This window comes from Heterobasidion irregulare (assembly GCF_000320585.1).
Source record: "Heterobasidion irregulare TC 32-1 unplaced genomic scaffold scaffold_09, whole genome shotgun sequence".
NCBI classification, from domain to species: Eukaryota; Fungi; Basidiomycota; class Agaricomycetes; order Russulales; family Bondarzewiaceae; genus Heterobasidion; species Heterobasidion irregulare.
Window position 1 is genome coordinate 256,598 of NW_009258205.1, and position 27,150 is coordinate 283,747.

Here is a 27,150-nt window from a genome sequence, read left to right on the forward strand (position 1 = left end):
ACTGACGACAACTTCCACATTCTTGCAACACAGCTCGACTTGGGACGACGATGGTTCAACTCACGCTCGACTCACGCCCATGTGAGTATGCTTTGTAGGACTAAGAAAAGCAGCAATACGAGGTAATTTTTTGTTAGTTAACTTGTCTCCGAAGCATTAGCATGTTTCTTCTTCCTACTTTCCTGCAACAAATTGGACCTTTTGAGTAAAGCCCAGATACATCCCCCGATAACCCAACATGGGTAGTCCTGGTACGTTCTGCGTTACTCCGTTGCCGGCCTTGAAACATGCACCCAGGTGTCCCCGATCCGCTGATTGCAGGATTGGTTCCGCTTATTCCACATCATTTCATCCTCTGGCACCTTCTTGAATCAAATTTTGTCGTATGCGGCTTCATTATTTCCTGAAGGACTCTCCCAGCGCTTGAAATGGCCACGAGTGTAACGCACGTGGAGTGTAGGTGATCCTGTTCGAGTCACGGAGATCGTGGGAATGGAAGATTGTGGGTCCGTATTTGTGCTCGCTGCGCAGATGTACGATCCTCGGGTGCATCTTGCATCTTGACTCTCTCGTAGACTCCTCAGCATGAACACAATGCTCCCAGATGAAGAACAAGATCAGTTAGATCCTCAGTCTTTCAACAAGTTCATCGATGATCTTGAATTGGACCTTGCCGACATTTCAGGAGATCCGTTGCGATGTTTCACCACCCGCCCCGCTACAGGGGGCTTTTCTAACTACACATCTGATTCTTCCCTGCCCTCGCTTCTGAATGACTCAGACTCTGATTACTCATTGTCCAACTCGAGCTCCCTTTCAGAATTCATGGCATTGTTTCCGGACCCGGATATACAGATGGACGAGTTCCAGGATCATAACTCAGGAAATGTGCTCATCGATGAGGTGAATCAATCACCTCAACGTGAACTCTTTATCGCAGATGATCACTACCCAGTGAGACGCGAGTTCCCGTCTAGTTCTTCCTCCTCTCTGACTAGGTACTCGATGTTGGTTACAGGAGAGGTGTCAGGAGATCTCTGCCGTCACCGACGATGTCAAGGTTCAAACCGAAAGCGATAGCATGGGATGTTTAGCATGGTTCGCTGCCAATACCGCCTCTATCGAGAAAATAGAACGGCTATCAGACGCATCGATTCGCGATTCTGGAACGGAGTACATGCCGACATCCGAGTTAGAGCCTCCTCCGAACGCCTTCATGCAGTTGTCCCTTCCGCAGCTAGAGCCCATGGTCATACCGACTTCTGAGTATGTTCCCCCAACGTTCATGGTCGGTGCGCCCTCGACCTCGCCTCCGACCCCGACCCCGCCGCCCTCGCAGGATGCGAAAAAGCATATTTGCATAGTCTGCTCGAGACGTGAGACCACTCCTTTATTTGAATGTAGTGCCCCCGTATTAATTCAACCTTCGTCGGCATAGGCTTCAAAACACGCTGGAATCTCAAGACACACAGCGAAATACATCTCCCCAATCGGGAGAAGCGCTACGTCTGCGCCAATGCGGGGTGTCGGTACGCGTCCGCCAGAAAGAACGATCTGAAGAGACACGGGATGTCTTGTGGACAGAAGGCCTAGGGCCCACAATGGGCGGATGGTATGGCGCGACGCTCCTGAGACTGTCTACTATCTCTGACTCGATCTCATAACCCTAGCTCCCGAACCCCCTCTCTCTTCCATCGACTTCCACTCCTACTCAATTCCAAAACAGAAGCAACCTTCAGGTATATTAGCTACCTTTCGTGCGTCTGGTTTTCACGCGACCTGACCATCCCCAGCATCACGTCCGGCCACCCCATTGAGCATTCAATGTTTCAAGAGGGTAGAATCGCGTGCCATGAAGCAGCACGCACATATTGATTCAGACTCGATGTAAGATGAATCACTTTGTTTCTACACGTTTCCATATGCCTAAGAGTCGATTTTCAGGCTACAATCTTCTTGTATCAGTTCGAACAGCTTCTCTGTTTGACGACTGTTTTAGCTCTGATGATTCCCGACCTAAGCACGCTCAAATGTACTCGATCTCGAACAAATGTAGAACGAATTTCGAAACTGAGAACAAATGTCCTCATAAAGATTGTCACGACGTGAGGTGGGTCTAGGAGCATCAAAATAATCTCAACATGTCGGAGAATAAGGACTGCTCGTTCACCCGTTTGCCTGTGCGTGCTCGCTGTATGAATTTATATCCATCGACGAGGCGCAGATGCTCCTCTATTCACTCTCGAGTCTCGCGAGGTCTCGCAGCATTAATGCCATCGAGGATGGTCCTCTACAGATATGTACTGAAGAGCGCATGAAGAATGTGTGACCCTCGCGAAATTGCCGAGCGCCCGTGAGCAGGCGACTCGACCAGATATGGAAAGTGCGCAGGACCTCGCAAGATTGCTGGAAAACACTGTTCGCCGAACATGACCAGTCCTGGTACATTCTGCTTTGCTGGCTTGCTGGCTTGGTGCCGCTCAGTTCACGTTTCCGAACCTTGGCATCTCTCTCAAATCAATGTTTGTCCTATGCAACTTTTTTCGCTCTCGAAAAGAGTCTTCTAGCACTTGGGATGGCCACGAGTGTAACGCACGTGGAGTGCAGGTGGCTCTGCTGGAGTCACGGAGATCGTGGGACAGGCTGATTATGGGTCCGTATTTATGCTCGCTGCGCATATGCTGATACTCGAGTCCACCTTGACTCGCCCTCCCTAACCTCTCCATCATGGATCCAACTCAGTATCATTTCAATCCCTCGTTCTTTGACAACGATATCGACGAAGTCGGAGCCGAACTTGATCGCATCCCGGAGGATCAATATTGGCCGTACTTCCCCGATCCCATCCTTAATCCCTCCCTGGAAGACATACTAGGTACAGGTTATAGATTTGATATCTCGGCCTCCTCCGAGTCATCCGTATCGTATGACTCGCAATCCAACTTCTCTTCGTTATACGATTCGGAGCCCCTTCCGGACAATACTGCGGTATTGTTTTCAAGTATGCAGCTGGAGAACGCTCCTCCTCATTTGAATTCACACATCAACGAGGCCTATGCATATGAGAGCCCTCAATATCAACATGGTTTTCGCTTGGTGCACCTAGCATCTGACTCTTTACCCTTTCCAACCTGACATTTAGTACCAGGATCAGTCTTTGGATATCTCTTCCTTCGACAATGAGATCGATCAAGCCCAAGCCGAACTTGACGGCAAAGGTCATTCAATGGCATGGTTTGATTCTGAACCCACCCCAAGTAGCATCGTGGGCACGGGTTATCCATCGGGAACCTTCTCTGAATCATCGCTTTCGCATGACTCTCAATCCTCCTATACATCGTATGCGTCAGAGTATCTTCCGAACAATTCGATGGTCGTCCCGATGGAGACAATATCATCGCAAGCTTCGGTCACCGCACCCTCTCCCTCACAGTGTGTGCAAGCAGGTCGTAAGCACGTTTGCATGCATTGCCACAGACGTGAGTCCCCGCGATTTTTCTGCCCTCCTTGAATGAGGTACACATATTCATTCATCTCCCATAGGCTTCAAAACGCGATGGAACCTTAAGACCCATATAGAAACGCATCTTCCCGTTAGGGAGAGGGAGAAGCAATACGGGTGCACGAACGCAGGTTGTGGATACGTGTCTGCCCGCAAGAATGATTTGAAGAGACATGAGACCTCTTGCAGACATAAAGCTCAGGAAACGGGCGGTATGGTGTGACATCCCGTTAGAATATCCATTATTGCTGAATCCGTCCCACAGCTTAGTGCGCCTCCCCACCCCCGCTCTTCCGCAATAACAGAAGAAATATCTAGGTATATACCTTACCTTTCGTGCATTTGAATTACACGACCTGATGAATTATTGACCATCCCCAGCGTTCGGCCACCTCTTGAACATTCAAGAAGGATGAATTGTGCATCAGCCAACGCGCACTATCGATCTACTTACAACGTATGTCAGATCAAAAAATTCCCGCACATCCCCTGGTATATGAATATCCATTCTCAGGTCACGTCCCTGAACAACTTCCACGAGTCAGTTCGAAAGACGACGCTATGACCCTCTTCTCGCGAATGTTTGAATACGAGTTTTTGGCGCTGTCCAACCCTCGCACGCCATCCAAGGGTGTGAGGTCTAAGGCTCGGCCAGTGGCTCGTTACATGTGTTCATGTATTTGATCTCTGAAAAACCAGAACGAAATTAGGAATCGAGAATATGATGTATATTGGATGTCCTCACAGCTGTTTCCGACAAGATCGTGGCACAGATTGTTGAAGCGCTGCTTCTGAAATTGGGAAATTTCAAATAGCGGTCTTGCTACGTGCCATCAACCAGGGTCCATTAGGGTCCATTTCACTCTCTCCCAGCATCAAGACAGATGCATAAGGGGCTGCCTCCTATAGGTACTGAAGAGCGCATGAAGAGTGTGCGCATTGCTAGTATGCATCGCGAAATTGTCCAATGCACGTGAGCAGGCGACTCGATCGGATATGGAAAGTGCACAGGACCTCGCAGGCTGCAGACCCGTATTTATGCTCGCTGCGCGCATGTCTGATTCGCAGATGCCTTGCATCTTGATTCCTACCCCTCTATCTCCAGCCCGGTCATGTATACAGCGTCGTATATTCAGTCTGATCTCTATTCGTTGAATCCACTGGGACGTGAACCCGCTGATATTCCAGACTATCCGCTCGGAGGCATCACCTCCAACGTCATTCCAGAAGGCATTGCATTCATGAACTATGGGAATGACACTTATCATTCGCCATACGTCCCCGCGGATACCAATTCAGACGAGCTTATGGAGTTTTTCCCGAGTATACAGCCAGAGCCTACAATACTGGACAACTTCCCTGATGAGACCGGTTTGCTTGAGGCTTTCCAGTCTCACCATATGATCCCACAAATCGCCGATTTCAGTTCTACTGGATATGATTTTTCGGTACGTCTTGCGCCTGAAATCTACTTCCTCTCCCATCTTATGGAACAGTTAACCCACCGACAGGACCAGCCCTCAGACGTCCGCTCATTCGATTGGTTGATTGATCAAGACCAGTTCGAAATTGATAATATAGGATATTCAGTCGCATCTTTCACTGCTAAGCCAGCCCCGAGTGGTATTGTGGGCATTAGGCCTCACTTGGAAGGCTCAGCGTTTTCAGAATCGTCGCTCTCGTACGATTCCGGATTAGATCATCCTTCGTCATGCACTCCAGACGAATTCACGGAGTCGAATTCGGGTACACAACCAGAAGCACAGAGCTGTGTCTCGAACATAGTCACCAGTCCTGAGGAACGCGCTTTCCCGGAGGAGACGAAATCACCGGCGCATAACATCTGTGGGGTTTGTCTTAGACGTGAGTCTGTGCTACCTTTCTTCCTCCCCTCAACGCCATGCATGTGTTCAACTGATCTCCATTAATACAGGGTGCAGTACCCCTTGGAATTCGAAGGAACACGTGGAAACCCATAACCCCGAACGAGTGAAGCAGCATGTCTGCACAATTGAGGGTTGTGAGTATGCATCCAGGCGGAAGAATGATGTCGAAAGACATATGAAGTCCCGCAAGCACACAGCCTAAGCACAATGTTTTTACGACAATATTGCTACGCAGCATGCAAGCATGCTGGGGTGTTCATTAGGTGTGTGTGTGTTGGCTTCTATGCACATGCGAGTTATTTGAATGCAATCTCATTCTCATCTTCAGCACCCCTGATCATCGAAAATTTTCCATCCGGCCACCTCTTGACTATGGATGTCATCTTGTTGCCATTCAAGAAGGTAGAGTCGCGTGTCAAGCATCGCGCACATTGTGATACGTTCCCAATGTAAGACGAATAATTTCTTTTTGCACGCTTTCAAATGTCTAAACTTACACTATCAGCCCTCCGAACGAACGTCACGTATAAAATCAATTTGCGACAACTAATTTTCGTTTTTTGTTTCGTTCCGCGGCTGCTGCGTATCACGATTGGTTCAATTTTCGATCATGGTGCCTCATACCTTCTATGCATCCACTCAAGAGTAAAATTCTTTATCTCATCAGATCTGTTTGTTTTGAAAGGCGAAATCCTAAGTCGAGAACGTGATATACACACCGGTCTTTTTACATCTTATCCTTCTGAAGAGACTATTTGGCCGTCGCTTTCGCGAACCAGTCAGCTGCTGCCTCCCAGCTAATTCTCGCAGCTTCCACACCCTCGAGCGGATGGCCCTCCCCGGGAAACTCCAACATATCCACTGGGTTTCCTCTTCCCTTTAGTGCATGGTAATACGACTTGCCTTGTGCCGGCGCGACCCTGCGGTCGTCCTTCCCGATAAGCAACAGCACTGACGCTTTCACCTTGTCGACATATGCGATAGGTGACGTGGGATAGAGCTTCTTGTACAATTCTGGGGTGACTTCTGATTGCGCAGTGAATGGCAGCCCGAATTCCCAGAAATACCAGTCGGGAATGTCAGTCTCTGCGGGCTGCGCGCAGCTGATGACAGGATTCCTTAACACTGCTGCACTGAACACCTCTGGGTATTGTCCGATAACTGGAGGGCGTCCACAGAATTTAGTGTTCCGCTCACTGTGCAGGCTGTGCACCTTACTATGTGCTCCCAAGAACCCTCCGTGGCTTCCTCCCCATGCGAACTGCTTACCGGGGCCTTGCTCTGCGACGCCGAGCTTGACTAGGTGATCGATCGACCCCATGACATCCTGGACATCCAGGGTCCCGCATTGGCCGACCAACTTGCGCACATAGGTCTCGCCAAAGCCCAGTGAACCCGTGTAGTTGGGAAGGGAAAGTGTGTCTGCTCGTAATCTCGGTGAATAAAATAAATGGAGCAAACAAGATAGGTGTACATACAACCTTGCAAGGCCATTGCTACAATGGACGGACTGAAGGCGGTTAAACTAGTCGCATGCGGACCACCGTGGATAAAAGATACAAGTGGACGTTTGCCTTCCTCCTTCGACACTGATTCGATCAAAATCGTTTCGGTTGGGAAACGATCTGGGATGGGAACCACGGATGATTTGAGAGAATTTAAGGCCCTACCCACTGTGCCAAGATGTATAAGAAGGAGGCAAATGAAAAACATAAGCGCTTACCATCCTCAGGGATCGTCAGCTTGTCAATGATATTCCATGAAACTACTGGGTTGCCATTCTCATTGGTCAATTGTCCCAAAAAAAGCTCGTTTGGAGATGTTGGGGAGCTCCTGATGCAAACAACTTGCGTCTTCCTATCTGTTCCTAAGACGGTCCAGCTCCAAACCGATTCTTCCAGTGAATTCACAGGCGTCAAGTGCACAACTTTCTGGGGCTCATATGCGTCGACGAGAATGACGGTCATCCTTGAACCTTGAACGGTATGAGTAACAATGAACTCCTTGTTCTCGAGGCTGAGAAATGGTTGCGCGGGAAGACCATAATCGGTATATAGTCCGGCAAATCCTCCCATGTGCTGCGATTTCACCTCGAATATGGTATCTAGCAGGAGCTTGGAATGCCCTGTGGTCAGATCAAAAGAATGAAGATTGGAACATCCTGCGTGCGCTCCCCCGAGAGCATTCGATATCCAATACAAGAACACACTGCCAGAGGTAGGGTTTCTGTAAATGCGCGCAGAGCGAGAAGAGCGTGCAGAATCCGAGATTTTGAAGGCCGAAGCAATTATGGAGGAATTATCTTGCTCGCCAGATTCGTGTGGGACTTGATTGGATAGAGCCACAGATATATCCCATATGCCGGCTGGCCTGTTGAAACAACCTTTGATCCCCAACCGATGGCCGTCCTCGGTGAGCTCGTAGCCAGTAGCGATAATGCGATCGTCAGTAGCGAACACTGCCTGCCCAAACACGATCTCCGCAGAAGATGGTATATGAGCTTCCAATGGCTTTACAGTTCCGTATATTCTGCCGGATGTCGAAGTCGGCTTGATCTGCCACTGACAGATATAAATACGGGGCCGCTTTCGACCAGTCAGCGATTCCCCAAAATCAGGAAGATAACGAAAGCGAGCGAAAGAGTCAGAGTGGTCGGCTGGCAGTGGGTTCTCTTCGGAGACATATACCAACGACTTCTCCGAAGGGGAGAAAGAGAGGGAGTAGAACTGATCTGTTGCGTGCTTTGATCAGGTTTTGTGTGAGAAGTTATAATTTCTTAACTACACTTACCGTCGGTGTAGAAAGAGCCATGAAGTTTGGATACTTCTACAGAAACCTCTAGTCTGTCGCCAGCCCATACCTCGACGAACCGTTTCTTTCCGCCACCGGAATCGCTGGTCTCGCGAAGGATTGCGATCAGCTTGCCCGATTGTGAGACGATCGATGCAAGCACTTCGGGCGAAACCTCTTGAGAGAGAGACACCAAATTTTGAGCGATATCGACTTGAGTATATATAGTCTTTGTGGAGGACCTCTTTGTATTCCTGGTATGGTCTCTTGAAGACGACGTGACTCGAATTACTGCGGGAGCTAGTAATTAGTGGTGACTTTTTTGGTTGGCTTCATCTTACCATTCTTAGCGAGAAATTGAGCAGAAGTATAGACCGGAAGTTCTGCGAGGTCATTGTAAATGGTCTTCGAAAGCTCAGAGGACTGTGACATGTTGATATGAGTAGTGAACAAGTCGTGAAAGTCCTGGGGAACAGGCGGCCCAGATTGCTATTTTTGATCTCCGCGAATTTCAACAGCTCGTGGATACTTTGCTCAAGTGGTCAGCGCTTCAGCTGATCAGTACTGTCAGGACAGCCAGTAATTCAGTACTCAGTGCAAAAATCCATGAACTTCGAAATATAAATAAGAGCATCTAATGTCCAAGATTTTTACACCCTAAGGAGTTTTCAAAGTTCATCCCGAATAGGGATTCGCGAAGTCTCATCCTCCAAGCCTACATCTCCAACAGCTGGGGTGGACCCCGCCCTTGCAAGGGCGTTTACATCAGCTGTCGCTGCACTCGAATGTATCCGCCCATCTTCTGCGAGCAGCCGAGCGAATTTAGCGATCTCTGTATCGTATTCTTCCCACTCTGGTATTTGTCGTGCGCGAGAGAGCTTAGGTTCTTTCTGCTCGAGCAGTCAAGATTAACGAGATTTTTTTTGTCGCTACTGTGCGAAGTACTGACCGTAAGGGGATTTTGACACAAGTCAATGGTTTTCGCGCGATGAAGTCGATCTTTGCTGCCTGATGTCAAAACTATCAGGACCATAATTGTACCTATAAGGCTGAATCCAACTTACACCATGTTTCACACTGTGCAACAGATCTTATTAGCCGTTGATTGCAGGACAAAAGTCAAGATGAAAGCCTACCCATAGCCAGTCTTCGTGCAGTGAATACTGCGTCACGAGGAACATATATCAGCTACGATTCCAAATGCAGATGATTCTGCTTACGATCGGAACTTGCATCTGCAGATTGTTTGGAAGGTCTGAAAAGGATTTTTAGTACCCCATCAATGTTATAACAAACGTGAGGACCTTGATCAAGATTTGCTAGCGAGTTAGGGTCTGCCGAAAGTTGTTGGTAGTGGGAGCGAAGAATATCCTAGCATCGCAACTTGAGTCTTCAGACGTACGGTTCACAGCCTGATAACTCACCCCTGCAGCCATCTGTAATGGTGGGGTCAGTCGATGCTCGTTCATACACAGTAGAAACACAAACCTGGCGGAATCGCACAAGATCAACGACATAGAGAGCACTAGAGACGACATTAAATGCTGCACAGACTATCACTTGTCTCGTCGTACCTGATATGGTAGGGCCGACCACGCAAGAAATTCTCCCAATATCCCGTTTTCCAGAAGCGGAAGCCTTCCATGTCGTGATTATCATCACCCATCGGCGTATATCCATATGGCGCTCCATGCAAGTCCAGATCAACCAGCTCTTTCAGATCAGTACGAACGATTTGATCTGCGTCCACAAATATGACCTTGTCAAGGTCCATAGGGAAGAGCACGTCTAGAAAGAGAATTTTATATGCCCATATAATTCGCTGTTTCTCTCGTTGTTGACGAAGCCATGTAGGCCATTTGTACGTGACCAACTCGTACTTGAATCCATACTCCCCCGCGAAGTGGGGAATGAATTCCTGCAGTCGCCTCAGCCACAGAGAAAGAATAGAAGAAGACCGGAGCGTACGAGGAAAGAAGGTGAGAGGAAATTCTCAATGAACCAGAATTTGACGCTATGCTTGGTATTGCGAAGAACGCTAAGAATCATGATGGAGGCAAACCGCTGAGGTGCAAGGCATCATCAAGACAAGCTGGTCCAAGAGCATAAAAATGACTTACTTCATACAACAGTCCAGATGCGACAGTAAAGATGTTGATATCACCATGAGGAGAAGCAGGTTTGACGTCCGTCAAGTCTTTCGGATGGAAAAAAGAATGTACACTGACAAATTCGGTTAAATCGATAAGCTGAGGAAGAATTCAAGGCTTACTGTGAAATGACAGTATCAATGATATTCGTTGGCTCTTTCTCCTCTTCTACCACGTTAAGGACTTCTTCCTGCTCCATACCAGGCAGTCGAGTCAGACGAGGATACAAAGTTAGTCCTTCGAAGCTGGTCAGGGTGATCTCATCTCCAACTTCCTCTACCGTAGGACTATCCCACCCATCATTCCCCACGCTCTCGATCGAAAAGATGTCTCGTCCGCGACCTTCACGGATTTCCAGGCGGTAAACCCCCGGCTTCGCTTTGAATTGAAGGTAGCCTAGATTGGCGACAACGAGGGTATCGTCTATAGGTATACACTCCAAGTTGGTTGTCGACAGCTGAAGCTGCACTCCGCGTGGAGGAGCGTTTGTGAATGTGTCCCTGGCATGCCCTCCAACAATCAAATAATCGAGTTCATAGATGACTTCGACACCTCGCTGACGTTCATCTCCAGAGAGGGCGCCAAGCTGAATGTTGTCGAGGTCGTACAGAGCTTCTCTAGGACGCACAAGCCATGAAGATGGCTCATCCAACCCAAGTGTATAGATAGGATCTATGGGAAGACCAGAAAATTGTACGTTGGAGGGAATCTCTTGCCTGACGCAAGAGGTTAGGAGGTATCGGTCTGCCAGATGCATTTGGGAAACTGACCCGCTCTCGTCAAATGTCAAGGATTGTCGAAGGTTATACCGGTAAAAGCGTTTCAAAGGGAGCTGTAATAATATTCATAAAAGTAGAAATTCGAGAAGATGGGTTTCCAATTACCTCGTGATACTGGGCAGGATTGATGTAGAACGCCACGTGAACGGATGGGAAGCTGGACAGCCACTGAAAGAGATGAGCATTGTTGCAGACAATATTGGTGGATTGTTACCTCAAAAAGACTAGTATATCTCTGTGCCTGTTCGCTCAAGGGATCTAGGACAACAGCAAATTGGTACAACGCAGTCGAAGTATTCCCGAAGTCAAAGCCACTGCGGTCCAGTCTCAATGATCATAACGACCCGGGCGCATTAATGGAAGAATACCTGAATTGGCTTTCCATAAGCTTGTAGTTCTGGTTGCGGGTCATCACAGGCTGATTGAGTAGACCTGCTTCAGAAGGATCAGCGATGTGGATGCTCGAAATAATAGGCGATATCATAGATATCGTTTGCGCGAAGGTATGTCTATATCTCCGATGAGTTCTATGGATATGCATTCCTGAAGTCGCACTTACCGATCGTATTGGATTTCTGCAGAAAGAACATCGCCCAACGCCGATATCACCGGCTCCACACGTCTAACATATTCATAATCCTCTAGAACTTTGAAATCTTCCGTTGAAAACTCGCCTGGTCCCATGGGTCCCACAAGCTGCAAAGGATATGTTTAAGATCTAATGGGCTTTCTTTGAATAATGATCTGCGTACTCGGCCATTCACAACCAAAGCCGTCTCTCCGCGACGCAATCGAAGTGACCGGACCATCATACGACAAGATCGGACATAGTCCTCATATTCAGATGCATCGAGGTCACTCAGCGCGATGCCTCCTATAAGGTCCTGGAAAACAGCGTCTGGGCTCAAAACAATCTGCTCGTGGTCGTTGGTCGTGATAACATCCTTGAGACCAAGAGCCTTCAGAAGGCGGGTAGGTTGAACCGTCCACAGCTTCTCCTTAGATACAAGATGCGATAGAAGTGCAGATACTCGTCTTTGCCCTTCGCCTACATCGGACGACTTCGGGTTATGTATGAAGGATAGGCGTGCCCGAGAGGTTCCCTAGATTAGGGTGAGCAACTGGGTGTACCGCGTTGTCACATCAATACTCACCACGTACGACAGAGCCGCTTGAACGATAGACAGACCGTTCTCGGTGTCAAGGTCTGCTACAACATAGGTCGTGAAGGGGACCAAATCAACCTCCGCTTGATCACCGAATGTCAATCACGCAATATTGGAGGTGACTAGCTTCGTCGCTCACGTGGGTAGACAAAGTTTGTTGACTGTGTGTTCAAACCAGCTGACTCTGTGAGTTCGACCATATTATGAATCTCAAGGCTATCGGCATTGCTGGAAGGGAAGATATGGCGATTCCGGCTTTTATGTGAACCAGGCAAATCATAGAAGTATGCTGATACGTCCACTACTTGGTCAAGTGCGCCTTCATAGAGCTGAATACTCGGAGCTGTAGGTTAATGTCAATCATATTCGAGAGAGGAGACGTACACGTTCTTGCAGATATTGCAAGTATTTTGGAAATTGCATTTGGAGCGATTGTACGAATGTCTTTGCCCGGTGAATGGTTGAAACACTGTGGACATGCAGGAAAAAGTTGAATACTTACATCGTCCAAGTCATAATGCTTCCCATTGAAGAAGGCGTGCCCTTGTGCAGAGGAAGCCATGGTTGCTCCCAAGCGCTTTGCATATGCACGAGCCTTATCGACTTTTGCTTGTAATTCCTGCGGTGTATCATTCACCACGGTGTCAAAGTCTAAAGCAACTCCGCCTTCTTTCGGTTCTTCCACTTTGATCAAGTCGGCCAATTCGAAACGAACTCGGTCCCAGTCGACCGTTTCCGATGTCATTTGAGGGATTGCAGGGAGTTGGAGTACCTGTGAAGTAGGCATTCGAAAAGATGCTCAGGGCATTGAATTGAAACGATCACCTTTTTGATGAAAATCATAGTCCTCGCACGACCATAGTTGTCGACCAAATAATTGAAGATCTTCGCCATCCGTGCGCCACCTTCCGATTCGATCGAGGGTACGATGCCGAACCTGACGGGAAAAGCCCGATTGATGATGTTGGCGACCGTGCCTGCAATATAATACAAGCTACTAGATTGTGAAAGGTCCATGACTAGAACGACGTTGAAAAGATTCAACCGGGTAACGGGGATTTGACCGGGGTATGTGGGGCGCATGAGCTAGAGCGAAATGATCTGAGCAGGTCAAATGTTTAATTCTGCATTGACACTCACTGCATGGATGCCAGTCGGCCATCGGGCGTATCTTTGATAGTCGAGTTAAGCGACAATTTCTGTAATCATGCCGATCTAGTTAGGACTCACCGACTGTCCTTTTCGATATCATTCCACCATACAATAAGACCGCCATCTTCAAGCCGGTCACTCGCGTCAAAGACGCCGTCCAAAAGACTTCCAGAGCTCCCATGAGCAGCTTGGATGGCAGGGTGTGTGATAAGGTCCAGGGCCTGGCTAGGTTCGATGCCAAGGGACGACAAAGATGACATGATGTCTCGCTCCTTGCGAATGAGCTTGAGAAGACTTCACAGGGTGTAAATTCGAGATACGAAATATAAGGAAAGAGAAGGCATTTACCCGAAAGGATTCATACTATTTTCTGACACAGTGGCACCGTTGAACCATACTGCGCTAACACCCGGTTGAGCCTTCATCGAATTTCTAGATACCTCATCTCTCAAATCCGAGTTTACAACAACCCGTCGCGCGAGCGACGAAGCGTATCTCGGAAAGTCCTGCGCGAGTTGCTTGAGAGTCTCAAAGGGCGTCGAGGACTCGTGAATGAGCTGAGTAGCCTGTATGCCAATCTCTTATATATAAGGATCAGCTGAGTGTACATGGGTGCGCAAGTTAGACTGATCGCCTACCCATCAACTCCTCCTCTGTCAAAGGCTCGCTCGCGTCCAGCGTGGTGTTGAGCGGATGGTGGCTAAGGAGCGACACGATAGGGTCAATATTCACAGCAGGAGATTCCACCTTCTCGATAGTCTCATCATCATGTGTATCTTTATGAAAAACGATAAGTCGGACAACCCTTTGGAAGATTCATATTCCCTAACCTCTACTATTTGAATGCCGATCATCTAGTGCGAGGTAGTCCATTTTCTTAAGATCGAGAGTGACACCGTAGCCGGAGATATAGGTCTTCTCTTTAGTTCCAGCTGCCGGAGGGATGGGTCTAAAGATATATTCAAGCCTTGGTGCTGGGCCGCTCGACAAGCGCAGAAGACATAAGTGAAGTTCGCGGAAATTTGACGAGTCAATGGAAGCATAGAAGATGGCCGTTCTAGATGGACGATCTAAAATCTCAGCGGGCAGCGGATAGATGTGATCAAATGGAAGGGTCCTGGGTCTCACGAACGAGTCTCTGTGTAACACTTCAGAATACGTGCATCATGCCCCGATACAGAGGACCACGTACGAGGATTGTGAAGTCGCGTTGATCGGGTCTATTGTCTCGGGTCCAGCAAGATGAACAAGCCTTTCCATATCACAGACTACTTCTCCATACCAGTCTACCCATGACTCGCATTCGTCTCGATTTCTAGATTCCGCGAACGAAGCCGCCGTGTCAAGATAGTGCTGGTAGAAAGCCTCTATTTTAGGGGTAGCGGCGTGCAGGGCAAACTGCATCTCGACCGAGGTAAGAGCTCCGTGTTTGGACAAGAAATTTAGAGAAAGCGCAGCTTGCAGCGCGAGTTGATGCAAAGCTTCTGGTCGCAAAGGCTCCCGAGAGGACAGTGTTTCGGGGTTAGTGAGCACATCTAGAAGAGGGAAAAAGGCATCCGGCTCTTCAAGGGCTATCGTTTCACTTACAGAACAGCGTCAATCGTTGCTATTACGCTCTGTCGTAGATATCGCTACGTACATAGCTTCCAACAAGAATGGTGGTGATGGCCATGAAGATCGAAGAGAGACTGTCACAGGAGGGGACGCCGCCTTGGTCCCTACTATAGAGAGGGCCGCCGCGAATGTTGTCGACAAGGCAAAACTTGCCCTCATCCCGGATATATTCACCTAGCCTGTTGACATACTGATCAATGCGAGGGCTCCTGATAGAACGTAAGCACTGACCTCGACTATCTTCCGTTCTGATACCAAGGTGCTACGCAATATATTTGGAGGTTGCGTGAGTAAGGCGGTATAGGGCGGTACACACTGCGTAGCCTAAGACTGCGACGCTTGAATGAACGGACTCGGATAGTGTCCTGCCACGTCACAGCGCTGCGTCACGCGCCGAACGCGTCGCGTCCTGCGGACGCATGACTTGCCGGAGACTGTCATTCGCTTCTTTGCTCCCTCCCTTACGCGGACTGCTGCTGAATGCACCTTGCGAAGACTTTAAATAGGCCTTGCTCGATTACAAAGGGAAACCGACATTTCCCCATGCTAGGTCGGCTATATATGACAAGATATGGCTGCTCTACTCTTCTCTCAACTCCGTCTCACCCCCTGAGACGCCTCTCGCAAAGGTCACCGTGCAAACATGGAGTCTGAAGTGCGAACATGGCTTGTCACGGGGTGAGTTTGACGTATCAAAGCTGAAGCCGAGCATCTCTTACGTTCACCATACATAGGTCTAATCGTGGAATAGGACTGGAATATGTTCGGCAGCTGATTTCTTCAGCTTCAAATATTGTAATTGCAACCTGTCGGAACCCTGTAACCGCATCAGAGCTGCAGGCATTGAAAGACATAGCCATTGGAAATCTCTACATCCACGAGCTGGATGTCACCAATCCGGAATCCATTGATACTTCCTTGGCCTTGGTGAAGGACATCCTCGATATTCATGGCCTTGATTATTTGATCAACAATGCTGCAGTGGTGCGTCAATATTTATATCTGAGATTAAGCATCAGCTCGACTCACATAGCCTATCTTCTTGACATCATTCAGACGGAAGGGAACGACCTCGCTTTCAGCATGACAATGTCGGGCCTCATGAATTCTCTTCAGGCGAATGTCGCTGGACCAGCCTTGATCTCCCAAGTGTACTTACCCTACCTGGAGAAGAGCAAGCGAAAGGTCATCGTGAACATGACCAGCGGCTTGAGCAGTATTGGCCTCGATTGTGGGAAGAAGAACGCATCGTATAGCATTGCGAAGACAGCGCTCAACATGCTTGTGAGCGTTTTTGTTCATAGAGCTGCATGACTCGATGCTGACTTGGTAGTGCAGACTTATAAGCAAGCAACTGAGAGGCACGACTTGATCTCTTTCGTCATTGATCCTGGCTGGGTAAAGACTGGTACGCTGCGAAATAATTGCTCTAGGTCACCGAGTTCATATCTACGATGTTGACTTAAAAGAAATGGGTGGCGAGGGTGCCGTACTCGAGCCTCACGAAAGCGTCTCGGCACTTCTGAAATTTGCGGTTGATGCCACGAAGGAGCATTCTGGTAAGTTGTTCAAATACACAGGTGAACCTTTGCCATGGTGAGAGTATCGTGGAGTCTTGAGTGGTGCTGTGAGGTGTCTCAGAGAGTGCATAGCTGTAGTGCAGAGTGTACGCTTTCCAATAGTAGTGCAGTGCTAGATTGAACATGGTCACTCAAAAGGTACGAAGACACGCCATCACGTGGCGAGAGCCGACACGATCACGAGAAGATTACGTATGAAACACGCTTGAAGTGCATGTTCGACTTTCGGCGGCCACCTCAACTTTCCGTTTCATTCTAAGCGTTGAGCAACAGGCGATTCGCGGTTAAGTCTTTTTCTTTTCTCATTCTCTTAGGGTGGGTGAATGATCTGCTCGTCTCTCGTGCTCTTTTTGATATCCATCGGCTTGCAGTAGCATTTCTCGCATCTCCAGGACATCATCGGTGTTAGGCCACGGTGACGATGCCCCCCCACGCGCTATCTCGTATGCCATCTATACCCGCTCCAGCACCCTCCGCAGCCTCGCGCAGAAACCCATTCTCGGATGCAATCAATAATTTGCAACAGGCGGGCTCCGATCCTCAATCCAGAAAGGTTCAACAGGAACCAGCGAAGGCACCTCAACCTGCGTCACCACCTCTTCCTCGACAAAACGCAAAAGTCCAACCGCCCTCTCCCCCACCTGTCATTACAGATAACCTTAGAGCTATACAGTTCCGCAGAACGGGGTTTCTGGGAGAAGTGAGCCTTTCCCACGTAGTACTGCCCCAATAGGATTGTTTACTTTCATGCAGGGTGGCTTTGCACGCGTTTATGAAGTTCAAGACACCCGGGGCGCACGATATGCTTGTAAAGTTGTGACAAAGAGTAGCTTAAAGACGAAGAAGGCGAAGACCAAAGTGTGTCATCACGTTTGTTGCCAATCTTTCTTGCAGCTGACACATTATGTAGCTGTACGCAGAGATCAAAATTCACCGCGCCCTGGAGCACCCAAACATCGTCACGTTTGGTGACTGCTTCGAGGATGACGAAAACGTTTACATGACCCTCGAGCTTTGTCAGAGTGGTTCCCTCATGGACATGCTTCGCCGTCGTCGCCGCTTCACAGAGCCTGAATCGCGCTTTTTTATGGTGCAGCTCATCGGTGCATGCCATTACATGCATACCCACCAAGTCATTCATCGTGATCTCAAATTGGGTAACTTATTTCTCGATGGTAACATGAATGTCAAGGTCGGGGATTTTGGTCTCGCTGCACTCATCGAGAACCCAGGGGAGAGGAAGAAGACAATCTGCGGTACCCCCAACTATATTGCCCCTGAAGTCCTCTTCGATACTGCGAACGGACATAGCTTCGAAGTGGATACCTGGTCTATTGGTGTTATCCTCTATACCCTGGTGGTCGGGCGACCTCCGTTCCAGACGAAGGATGTAAAGACCATCTACAAGTGGGCCATTAACCCTCTTTGCTCTCCTACCTGCTAACATTTGATGAAGACGTATCCGCGACAACCAGTACGAATTCCCAACCGAGAGCCAAGTTTCGATAGAAGCTCGCGAGCTTGTGCAAGGCATACTCACGCCCGATCCCCAACAGCGCCCCTCTCTCCATGACATTATAGACCACGAGTTCTTCACTCGTGGTATCGTCCCTGCGTACATTCCAACGACCGCGCGCGATACTATACCAGAATTCCGTCATATTTCCCGCGTTGTCTCTCAGTCCAACCTCGCGCGGTTACGGAAGTACGCCTTGCTCGACGAAGAGCAACCCTCATCCATCGCTGTGCCTAATGCGCAGTCTTCTTCTGGTACTCAGGGGAGAAATAGGACTGGAGTCAGCATGACGTCGAGCATCGCCCAGCAGGAGAAGGAATTCCTAAAGGCCGTACAGCCTGGCAGCCCCATCTCGGCTCTGTTGAGCTCTGCGCGTCAGCCTCTTTTAGTTGCCCCAAGCAATGCGCCTCGCGAGTCCCTGTTGCGTAAGCTGCAGACAGCGCAGAAGGAGGGTAGATCTCCTCCGCGTGGAGGACGACTGGGCCCGTTGCAAAATATTGAAGAAGAGACGCTGGATCGGGAGGAAGTGGTGAGGAGAAAGGAGCTCGCGAGCCAGAAGGCTCGTATTGTCGCGCAAATGGTCCCTAATGGGAATGGGAATAGCGAAGAGGAGAACATATCTCCAGTAGAACCGAGGGAATCGAGGGGCAAGAGCAAGGATCCAGGCGCAGCGAGAGAAGATCCATTCTCAGGTACGATGATTCGTTCTATATAGACGCCCGACGCTGATGGTTCCCAGAAGGAGATGGCAATGACCCTTTAAGATCGAATACCTACGAGACGGCTTGCGCAACCCTAACTGCTGCTTTCAGAGCTAGGGCAGTAGGCAAGCTTTTCCGTGACCCAGCAGAGGACGATGACCTGCCTCTGGAGAAGATTTTCATCGTTTCATGGGTTGATTATTGCAGCAAATACGGGATGGGCTATGCGCTCACCGATGGAACTGTCGGCGTACATTTCAACGACAGCACGACGATCGCCTTATCTCCAGACAAGCAGTGCGTCCCATATGATCTTGTTTTCACTCATGCATGTCGTTGACCATCCCAACTAGTCACTTTGATTACATAACATCTCGGCGACAGGGTACGGTCTATGTCCGCAAGAGTCACACGGTGTCGGACTATCCTGAAGACATTAAGAGCAAGGTGTACCTACTGAAGCACTTCGAGCGATATATGATGGATCGCTTGTACGGTGACCATACGTATACGTTTGAGGATATTGAGAAAACGAAGGGAATGTATTTCGTGCAGAAATACCTCCGGATGAAACAAGTCATCGTATTCAAATTGAGCCATGACGCCTTACAGGCAAGAATCTATTTTCGTCGATCATATTTTTTCACTAATACCAATATTGCGTGCCCAGTTCAACTTTTATGACCATTCCAAGGTCGTTCTCTCCGCACAGGGCCTCGTCGTTACTCACATCGACAAGGATCACGCGATGTTCTGCGGCAAGCTAAGCCAAATTATGGCTCAGTCTCTTTTGCCTACCATGACAGAGCCCGAGCAAGCAAAGCTTAATCAACGCTTGGTCGACAAACTCAAATACTGCAAGGAGGTGCTGGTGTCTATAAAGAACGCGAGCGCAGCACAGGCAGGGGGAGGCGATCCCCAGGCTGCTACTAGCAAGGCTGCACAGGTAGAAGATAGGTTCGGATCGATCAAGATGAGATCGAAGGCCTCCCTGCGGTAGGGCGGTGGTAAGCATGCGCTGCCGACATCAGGTCGTAGCCGCGCCCTTGGACACCATGGTTTTGAAATCCAATCCAAATTCCACAATTCAGCATCTACGATACCCTGTCATATCTACACACTAGCCGACGCCCTTTCTATGCCTGCATGGTCCCGCTCCTTTCTGTCACAGTTCCTCGTGTGCACACGCTACATCCTGAGGCAGTTACGAGTTTGCTTCTTGGACCGCCTGCCATATCTTCTCAGATTTCTCTCCATATCCCAGCGACAATCATACCACCGATATTCTATTAGTGTAACATGGATGTCGTTGAAGCATGTATCTTTTGGTCCTCTCGCAATGCCGCATGAGATTTAAGCAATGCCTCAAGCAAGTCCTGCTGGAGCGTAGCCTTTAGACTTTCTATCGCTGGCGAATAGCTTGCTTGTAATAGTGGCGCTGACAGTGCTGGGTTAGTACATACGGTGACAGTGTCAACAAAATAAAATATAAAAAGTACACAATACATATCAGCCCGATATCATAGATCACCTCAACAAAAATTGCTCAGATTCTCTAGTTCAACCATCGGAACCGAGTAATCCATCAACTTCTTCTACCTCGTCTTCCTCTGAGTCCACCACGGAATCTTGCGGTAAATCATCGTCCAACAAATCATCGATATCTTCATCCAATTGCTGCTCCTCGACTGACTTTTTGTGACCGTTAGGTTTCCCTCGACTGTTCACAATTTGCCTGGTCAGCACGGCGAATACAAGGCTACCAGGTGAATTCACCTTTCGACGGTGTTCCGATGTCTCTGCGGCGGGACAGGCGTTGCCTGCTCAACGTCTTCGTCTTCATCTTCGTCCTCTTCAGAGTCCGGTAACTTCAAAGGTGTCATGTCTACCTTCTTCGTTCTACGAAAAGGGTCAGCTCCAGATAGTCCGAATTGGAGAGGGAAAAAGACATACGCTGCCCGCTTAGGCATACTTCGAGTAGGCGCTGCAGAAGTAGGTGGAGATACTGCCCGAACTTCTTCCTCGTCGGAACCCTCGAAGCGGCGTCTCCTGCAAGATGAATTCAGTAACAGTCATCAATATTCGCAGTCGAACAGCGCACTTTGCCCTGCCCTGTCCTCGCTTGCGAGTAGGCGTGGCTGATCGTTCTTCTTGACTAGTCTCTGTGGCATCTGATATAATACTGTCTGATCGCCTGGAACGTATACGCGGCCGTCAGCTACGAGAACAACAACAAAAAGGTCGCTAACATACCGCTTTCTTGTCCTCTTCTTTGGTGGCATCTCATCTTCCTCGTCGTCTTCAGGAAATATATCATCCAAGAACTCAAAGAGCTCCTTCAGCGACTCAAGTTGACGATACTCTTCCTCATTGAAGTCTTCCAGCTGCTTTTCGTATTTTTTCGAGATGGACGCATCGAAACGGTTTAACGCGTTGTTGGAAGCCGTGTCTCGCAAGGGACGCCTCTGCCACCGAAAGTCAGTCAAGCGATATTTCCAGGATTCTCTAGGCGACAAACGCCTTACCAAGCGTAGGTTGTGTATGAGCAACTTTAGCGTGCAGAGTTTATCATCGTCAATCTCCGGGGGAATATACATCTTGCCAAGTAATTGACACAATACTTTCTTTTCCTCCTCTAGAAACGCAATAAGTTCCAAAAAAGAGGTTCGCAAATTTTTGAGACACTTACTTTCCGTCTGTTTATTGAACAAAGCCTTCACAATATCCGAAGCCATGTCAATATGTATCGATGGATCTGGCGTTTGACCTTGAATTTCTCTACATCCGTGCATTCAAAAAGGGTCATAATTCTGAAAAAGCGGTGACAAGCGTCGAAAAGTACTGACACTGCTTTCTGCGGATCTGTCCAATCGATAAACATGCTACCGACTTGAGCAGGCGACACCATTTCTTGATCATCGTCTAGCGCCTTGTACGCCGTTGCGAGCTGTTCAAATATCGAAGGGAAGACCTGCTGCATCCGGCGCTGGTTCGCTGGAGAGGAGTAGCAATAAACAGGGAAGAAATATGACAAGCATTGCCTCAGTTCTTGGTTATCGGCTGTATCAGGAGAGAGATAGACAAGAATGAGACTTGAAAGGACCTTAAGATCGAAAGGTGAGCAACCCACTGAACAAAGAAAATGCAAGCTACCACAAACCCGGTTGTCGGTGACCATCCGTGAAAGCATTAGCTTTGCGAATCCCATGCAAATGATGGCCTGGACCTTTTCCGATTCATCGTTATTCAGTACATGCAGAAGGAATTCGATGACTCGATCTCCCTGTCGAACATGAGTATGCGGCTTGGATGGCGCAAGGTATTACAAGGAAGCTTACACCGACGTGTCCATTCGCCAGGAAGTCACCCTCGTGAACCATGAGGATATCGAACACCACCTGAAGCACTCGAATTTTGAGGACTTCCGGTGCTGCCTGTACTTGACTGAGGAAAAGTTGGAAAGAGTTCAAGGCCATCCGCTAGAGCATCCATAGATTCAGATTCTAGCAATATTTCTACGCCAGATAGAGAGACGCACCCGAGCAATAAGACAGCACAAGCCCAAGCTGACTAGACCTTTCTCTCTCAAGGCCAGTTCCTTCCGTTTGACCGCTGGAACAATTAGCTCACCCAAAATGCCCTCCAACGTCGAGTTTTCCTCAAAAGTCTACGGCCGGAGTCAACGATGTCATCAGTTTATGATCATCAGCAAGACTTTCTTACCCCGTTGACTCGCTCTAGCATCCCGATGCAGAGATCGAGACACCGTACATCAAGAGCGTCTGCCCTTGTCTTTTCCTCCGGGGTCATCTCCGACACCGGTTTCGGTGCTGCAGGCGCACGGGCAACCCGCACGGGTACGGGGGTTTCAGCGAACGAGGTCGATGCATCATCAGCGCCGGAAGGTTCTTGATCCTTCTGAAATAATACGAGCATCAGATGTGCTCATGCCGCTGAGGTGTTGAGGGATGCTGACTAGAACATCCTCGTCTGGGTCACTGGGATCACGAAGTTCGTGTACCACTTCGACGACAACGCGTATCAGGTCGCGTTCATTCGGGGAGAGCTTGCGCAGAATGTCCAAGCACCGAGTGACGAGGTTTTCGGGGAGTGCCTCCTGCGAAATCATATCACCTGAAACAACAGTTGAAGTGGAGGTCAAGATAGTAGGTTCGTCCCGAGGAACTTGACTTACGAACGAGCTGAAACATCTTCCTCCGCCCGATCTCATCTGCATAATCCAGATTTACTGCCAGCTTGAGCAGTTCGCAGATGATGAACTCGCGATCCATGCGTGCATCATCATCACCATCATCGCCCTCACCGCCGCGGAGGAACCTTTCCTCTTCATCAGATTGTATTTGCTCGAGAAGATCATTGTAGCCGTGCTGAATGCGGAATGCGAGTTCTGTAACGACGGGGAGGACAGACTCAAGGCGGACGTCATCCTTAGTGGAGATGCAATGGTCGACAAAGACCCGCGCAAGAAAGGCTTTTTCGGGAGTCAACATGTCCCAGAACGTCTCTTGAAGAATCAATATTATTAGCCAAGACACCGAAATTAAACACCAGTGGCATTTACCTTCAAACTCGAGTCCATCGAAAACATCTACACGGGTCACGAGTACGCTGAGCAGCGCTTCCTCCGCAACAGTGTTCTCTGTCAAGTCGAACGTCTGTAAAAAGGCGATAACATCTTCCGTGATGGATCCTTTGCCACTCCCGACAGCATCGACCCATGTTCCGACAAGCTTGCCTGCGGCTGCGCGCACGGCAGTCTCCCGATCTCCGAGGCCGTTGCGCACGATCAACTCTCGCTGCGCTATTGTGAGCGCGCGGGGATGTGTCACGCCTACAGTGTCTTCCGTGCTAACTACGAAACAGTTGGGTTCCAGGATGGCGGAGTATACGAGCTTGCGGATGGTTGTGTCGATGTCTCGCGTTCGGGTGAGAAGAGAGGGAATGGTGGCAGGTGAAAGGGGTATATTTAGGAGGGCTGCACGTCGAACATCACTAGGATCTTCTCTCAGAGATTATATCAGGGAAAGAAAGTAGGGGAGGCATACGCAGAAGGATCATGAGCAAGCATGTCCTCGAGGACGTCGATTGCTGTTGCCTCATCATCTTCAAGTTCGTCCGGGTCCTCAGAGCCGCAAAGTTTGGAAAGAGCAATAACAGCTTGTACGCGTATTGTTGGCTCCTTGTCGCGTACCCGTTCCATGAGGGACATGCGAAGGGACGTGTACATGTCTTCTCTTGAAAATCGTCAGTACGCACTTCGCATTTGATCATATACAATGTTACGTACTCCAGTTCTCCCAGGTGCGATATCATGTCTGCGACAAAATGGGAGACACGATAGCGGACATGTTTGTCTTTGGCTAAGAAGCCCTTGAGGAGATGTGTGAGAAGCCGAGCAGTGAATCGTGATACAACGCTCTCATCATCCTCTTCATCTCCGTCTTCTCGCTTGGCTTCAACGGCTAATGGGAATCAAAGAGCAACAGACGAGACAATAGACGACCCACTTTTTGCGTGAATGAATTTAATATAGCCTCCTACAAACTTGACGATCCTGTCTGCGACAGTAATGCCCTTCTTGATGATAAGGACGTGGTTGATCATCTCAATAAACCGGTCTCCAAACACACGCTCCCCAGTGAGTCTGACACCTGATTCGATGGACTCCTTGAATGTAGCTGCTTCGACATGGAGCTTGTATAATACAACAAAATTCTTCTGGTGGTTGGCGGTCGACGACTGAGCCTGATCAAAGACCTTGGCAATGGCTGGTGGTAGAGTGTCAATCACGGACGCAGTTCGAGCGGGCATCGTAAGAAACAAGATATGGAGGGGATAGATAGGCGAGGGCTAGATGGCAGAGCAGCGGAGAAAGGGAGCTCTCTGCTGAGCGCGTCGCGTCGCGAACCGATGCAGCACGTGACCTTGTCGGATTTACTCCGCCTCTCGCCATCGTTGTTCTTGGAAATCTCACAAATCTCTCCTCCAGTGTCCCTTTAGAAATGCAAGTTTCTCCTCGCCAGCGCTTCGCATGCCCATGATGTGGCGAAGTATGAACTCGCACCGGAAAGGCGCCTTGTCATATTTCCCTAAAAGGTAATCAAGGTCATGAGGGTTGGAGCAGAGCAGCCCCATCCTCATTGCACCAGCATGCCTTGTTCTTAACTCTCGTCATGCAGCCCCCAGCTCGAGTCCATTCAGATCAACGTATCGCTGAAGCAGTTCGAGTTGCACCATATCTCACCCATGTCGTTCGCCACCATGGACGTCTTACGCTCATCCCGCCAGACAATGCAGGCCGCGTTCGCAAAGCGAGGCACGAGAAATCCAGCGGTCGCCTCAGAGCCGAGAGGCCTGCACGATCAACAGAAGAACCACATTTCAATACGGGGGTCAGTCGATTGCCCAGGCTTGGCCCCGTTGCCTCGCCCACAGGCCGTGCACGGCAGCAAGGCAATCAGGATAGGAGACGGAATGAGGCGAGCGGAGGTAAGTTCTTGTTCGACTGCTGAGGATCGGCTGTCTTTGAGTACGATGTCTCCTAATATTGAAATTTCTTTCTTTCTGTAGAATACCCAGACTTTCCGCCTCCTTCATTCGATGAGGCCATGTCCGCCACTCCGGTAATTCAACCACCACCTGGTCCTCATTCATCGGGCGCCGCATCCCAGCCCTCCTCTCCGGCATTGATGTCTTCATCATCAGCATCAACTGTCTCTGGGCCTAACGAGTCTTCGTCTCCTACGCTCGTTTCTCCAACCGATTCTCAGTCTAGCGACTCATCTTGGACTAGGCTACAGCCGGAGCCTGTGATGATCCCCCCGGCGCTTCCCTCAAAGAGCCAACTCAACCTATCTATTCCTCAGCCTCCATCACCCTCGGATAACCCTCGGTACAGCACGCAGGCTAATGACTCCAGCTCAGACTTGGACTCTGCTTTAGATAGTAACACGAGCAGCTCAAACTTCGTTACAAAGCATGAAGAAATGCATCTTCCAAACGATGAATTGGCAGATGATACGACACGGGGGATAGAATGGGAGCAAGACCGATTGCAAGGCTTGCCACTGGAAGTGCGCCTCCAACGGGAACATGAGAGAGAACTGGAAAGACTGGGCTTGACCTCCGCCGTGTCTATGTTGGCAATGGGGCCTTCGCGCTCTCAACTTACCCTTGTGCCTGCAAACCGAGAACGTCCATATCAGCCGGAGACTCCGAGAGATCTCCTTATATTGGATCCACCCTCAGCTTCACAAACTCCGAAATCCTTGAAGTCGCCTCGTTCTCGTCCGTTCTTAGGATTTGGACGCCGAGATCGTGAATCACACGAAGCATCTGAGGGGCAGGCCTCAGCACCCTCGATTCGGCCTACGCGCTCTCAGCTGACTCTCTCGCCCGCAAAGCAGGAGGATGCTCCTCGACATGAGGCCGTAGACGAGTCCTCTGGATCTAGTCCCTCTGCAGAAAGTCAGGAAGACGAGTTGCGTGGCCGTAGCCCGACTCCACAATCTCCTACACGCGCCAACAAGAGGCTATTCCACATATTCTCTTCTGGGAAGCCCTTCCGAGATCAACGACCAACTTCTCCATCATCTCCCACATTTTCGTCCTCTCAGCTTTCATTACCTCTCCAAGTCATCCCTCAAGCGATTGCGGTTGATGTTGGTCACAAGCCAAAAACACGCAGCGAGGGGTTCATCACGAAAAAGCTCTTCGGATACAAAGGAAAGGAGAAAGAGAAGGCCAGAGAATCCCTTGAATCGTGGGATATGTTTGACGATTCCTCTGTGGAGGAAACGTTGCGTACGAAGAAGACCACTATGACGTCCCCTGCTCGCCTCCAGGAACAGAACACCGTCCCATTAACCGAACCGTCTCCTTCGCTTTCCAGCATACGTTCACCACCCCTCGCTGCGCATGCCGAATCCGTACATCCAAAGCGTCACTCGATGCTCGATCGACCGATTCCAGCACCTCCTATCGCACCGCCCACTGACGTCGTTCGGCCGCCACCTCCACCGCCACCGCCACTCCGTTCTTCGGCATCCCAAGCCCCGCGCAGAACGTCGGGCAATACCCACGAGACTCCTCGGAGCGTGCCCGGGTTGTTAGTCCCAGAAGCATCCCCGCAAGTCTGGGCACGAGCACCTCGCACGACCGCTCCTGCCACTGACGAAGCGCGCCAAGTCAACCAAATCCAGTCTCCTGTCACGTATCCGCAACCTTTATCCCACTCTCACTCTGTATCTCCGCTTAGGCCGTCGACGTCGAGAACCTTGTCGCAGGCTGGACA

At 49.5% G+C, this 27,150-nt stretch overlaps 10 protein-coding genes across 10 annotated transcripts; 7 read left to right on the forward strand and 3 right to left on the reverse strand.

The window, feature by feature from the left end:
- Positions 1-238: 238 nt before the first annotated feature.
- On the forward strand, positions 239-1,664 carry HETIRDRAFT_119844 (uncharacterized protein; the record flags this gene model as incomplete). Its single annotated transcript, XM_009551505.1, has 5 exons — positions 239-251; positions 461-506; positions 576-954; positions 1,019-1,266; positions 1,439-1,664. 5 exons carry the CDS (start codon positions 239-241, stop codon positions 1,662-1,664), a joined length of 912 nt encoding a protein of 303 aa, XP_009549800.1.
- A 1,063-nt stretch (positions 1,665-2,727) lies between these two features.
- HETIRDRAFT_220933 (uncharacterized protein) lies at positions 2,728-3,713 on the forward strand (the record flags this gene model as incomplete). Its single annotated transcript, XM_009551506.1, has 3 exons — positions 2,728-3,096; positions 3,149-3,479; positions 3,544-3,713. Coding segments are annotated over 3 exons (870 nt in total), but the record flags the coding sequence as incomplete, so codon positions are not given.
- Positions 3,714-4,614: 901 nt separating this feature from the next.
- On the forward strand, positions 4,615-5,590 carry HETIRDRAFT_325274 (uncharacterized protein; the record flags this gene model as incomplete). Its single annotated transcript, XM_009551507.1, has 3 exons — positions 4,615-4,950; positions 4,999-5,365; positions 5,436-5,590. 3 exons carry the CDS (start codon positions 4,615-4,617, stop codon positions 5,588-5,590), a joined length of 858 nt encoding a protein of 285 aa, XP_009549802.1.
- A 570-nt stretch (positions 5,591-6,160) lies between these two features.
- HETIRDRAFT_10160 (Esterase/lipase/thioesterase) lies at positions 6,161-8,610 on the reverse strand (the record flags this gene model as incomplete). Its single annotated transcript, XM_009551327.1, has 6 exons — positions 6,161-6,549; positions 6,607-6,810; positions 6,867-7,061; positions 7,112-8,119; positions 8,179-8,469; positions 8,520-8,610. Coding segments are annotated over 6 exons (2,178 nt in total), but the record flags the coding sequence as incomplete, so codon positions are not given.
- A 160-nt stretch (positions 8,611-8,770) lies between these two features.
- HETIRDRAFT_38891 (glycosyltransferase family 24 protein) lies at positions 8,771-15,359 on the reverse strand. The gene is made up of 31 exons (XM_009551338.1): positions 15,271-15,359; positions 15,065-15,218; positions 14,618-15,007; positions 14,256-14,563; positions 14,064-14,201; positions 13,774-14,005; positions 13,504-13,719; positions 13,414-13,444; positions 13,093-13,359; positions 12,776-13,045; positions 12,658-12,717; positions 12,413-12,602; positions 12,250-12,356; positions 11,860-12,210; positions 11,667-11,803; positions 11,476-11,616; positions 11,322-11,421; positions 11,213-11,275; positions 11,099-11,160; positions 10,451-11,044; positions 10,299-10,401; positions 10,147-10,242; positions 9,753-10,096; positions 9,667-9,703; positions 9,603-9,614; positions 9,483-9,549; positions 9,399-9,433; positions 9,315-9,341; positions 9,243-9,255; positions 9,128-9,186; positions 8,771-9,068 (listed from the first exon to the last, which is right to left on the reverse strand). Exons 2-31 carry the CDS (start codon positions 15,196-15,198, stop codon positions 8,847-8,849), a joined length of 4,806 nt encoding a protein of 1,601 aa, XP_009549633.1. The 5' UTR covers positions 15,199-15,218; positions 15,271-15,359; the 3' UTR covers positions 8,771-8,846.
- A 323-nt stretch (positions 15,360-15,682) lies between these two features.
- On the forward strand, positions 15,683-16,639 carry HETIRDRAFT_325746 (uncharacterized protein; the record flags this gene model as incomplete). Its single annotated transcript, XM_009551508.1, has 5 exons — positions 15,683-15,717; positions 15,774-16,023; positions 16,096-16,323; positions 16,378-16,447; positions 16,509-16,639. 5 exons carry the CDS (start codon positions 15,683-15,685, stop codon positions 16,637-16,639), a joined length of 714 nt encoding a protein of 237 aa, XP_009549803.1.
- Positions 16,640-16,855: 216 nt separating this feature from the next.
- On the forward strand, positions 16,856-20,340 carry HETIRDRAFT_157315 (uncharacterized protein). The gene is made up of 8 exons (XM_009551509.1): positions 16,856-16,934; positions 16,991-17,319; positions 17,373-17,477; positions 17,530-18,026; positions 18,076-18,827; positions 18,875-19,133; positions 19,190-19,448; positions 19,507-20,340. Exons 2-8 carry the CDS (start codon positions 17,041-17,043, stop codon positions 19,834-19,836), a joined length of 2,481 nt encoding a protein of 826 aa, XP_009549804.1. The 5' UTR covers positions 16,856-16,934; positions 16,991-17,040; the 3' UTR covers positions 19,837-20,340.
- HETIRDRAFT_325167 (uncharacterized protein) lies at positions 19,975-20,193 on the forward strand (the record flags this gene model as incomplete). Its single annotated transcript, XM_009551510.1, has 1 exon — positions 19,975-20,193. One exon carries the CDS (start codon positions 19,975-19,977, stop codon positions 20,191-20,193), a length of 219 nt encoding a protein of 72 aa, XP_009549805.1.
- Positions 20,341-20,911: 571 nt separating the features above from the next.
- Positions 20,912-24,668, reverse strand: HETIRDRAFT_326401 (uncharacterized protein; the record flags this gene model as incomplete). The annotated part of the gene is made up of 13 exons (XM_009551511.1): positions 20,912-21,301; positions 21,362-21,550; positions 21,679-21,939; positions 21,997-22,119; positions 22,175-22,315; positions 22,375-22,503; positions 22,560-22,751; positions 22,819-22,970; positions 23,032-23,361; positions 23,419-23,849; positions 23,903-24,091; positions 24,145-24,319; positions 24,365-24,668. 13 exons carry the CDS (start codon positions 24,666-24,668, stop codon positions 20,912-20,914), a joined length of 3,006 nt encoding a protein of 1,001 aa, XP_009549806.1.
- A 981-nt stretch (positions 24,669-25,649) lies between these two features.
- HETIRDRAFT_441380 (uncharacterized protein) lies at positions 25,650-26,476 on the forward strand (the record flags this gene model as incomplete). The annotated part of the gene is made up of 1 exon (XM_009551512.1): positions 25,650-26,476. A coding segment is annotated over exon 1 (807 nt), but the record flags the coding sequence as incomplete, so codon positions are not given.
- Between the last annotated feature and the right edge of the window lie 674 nt (positions 26,477-27,150).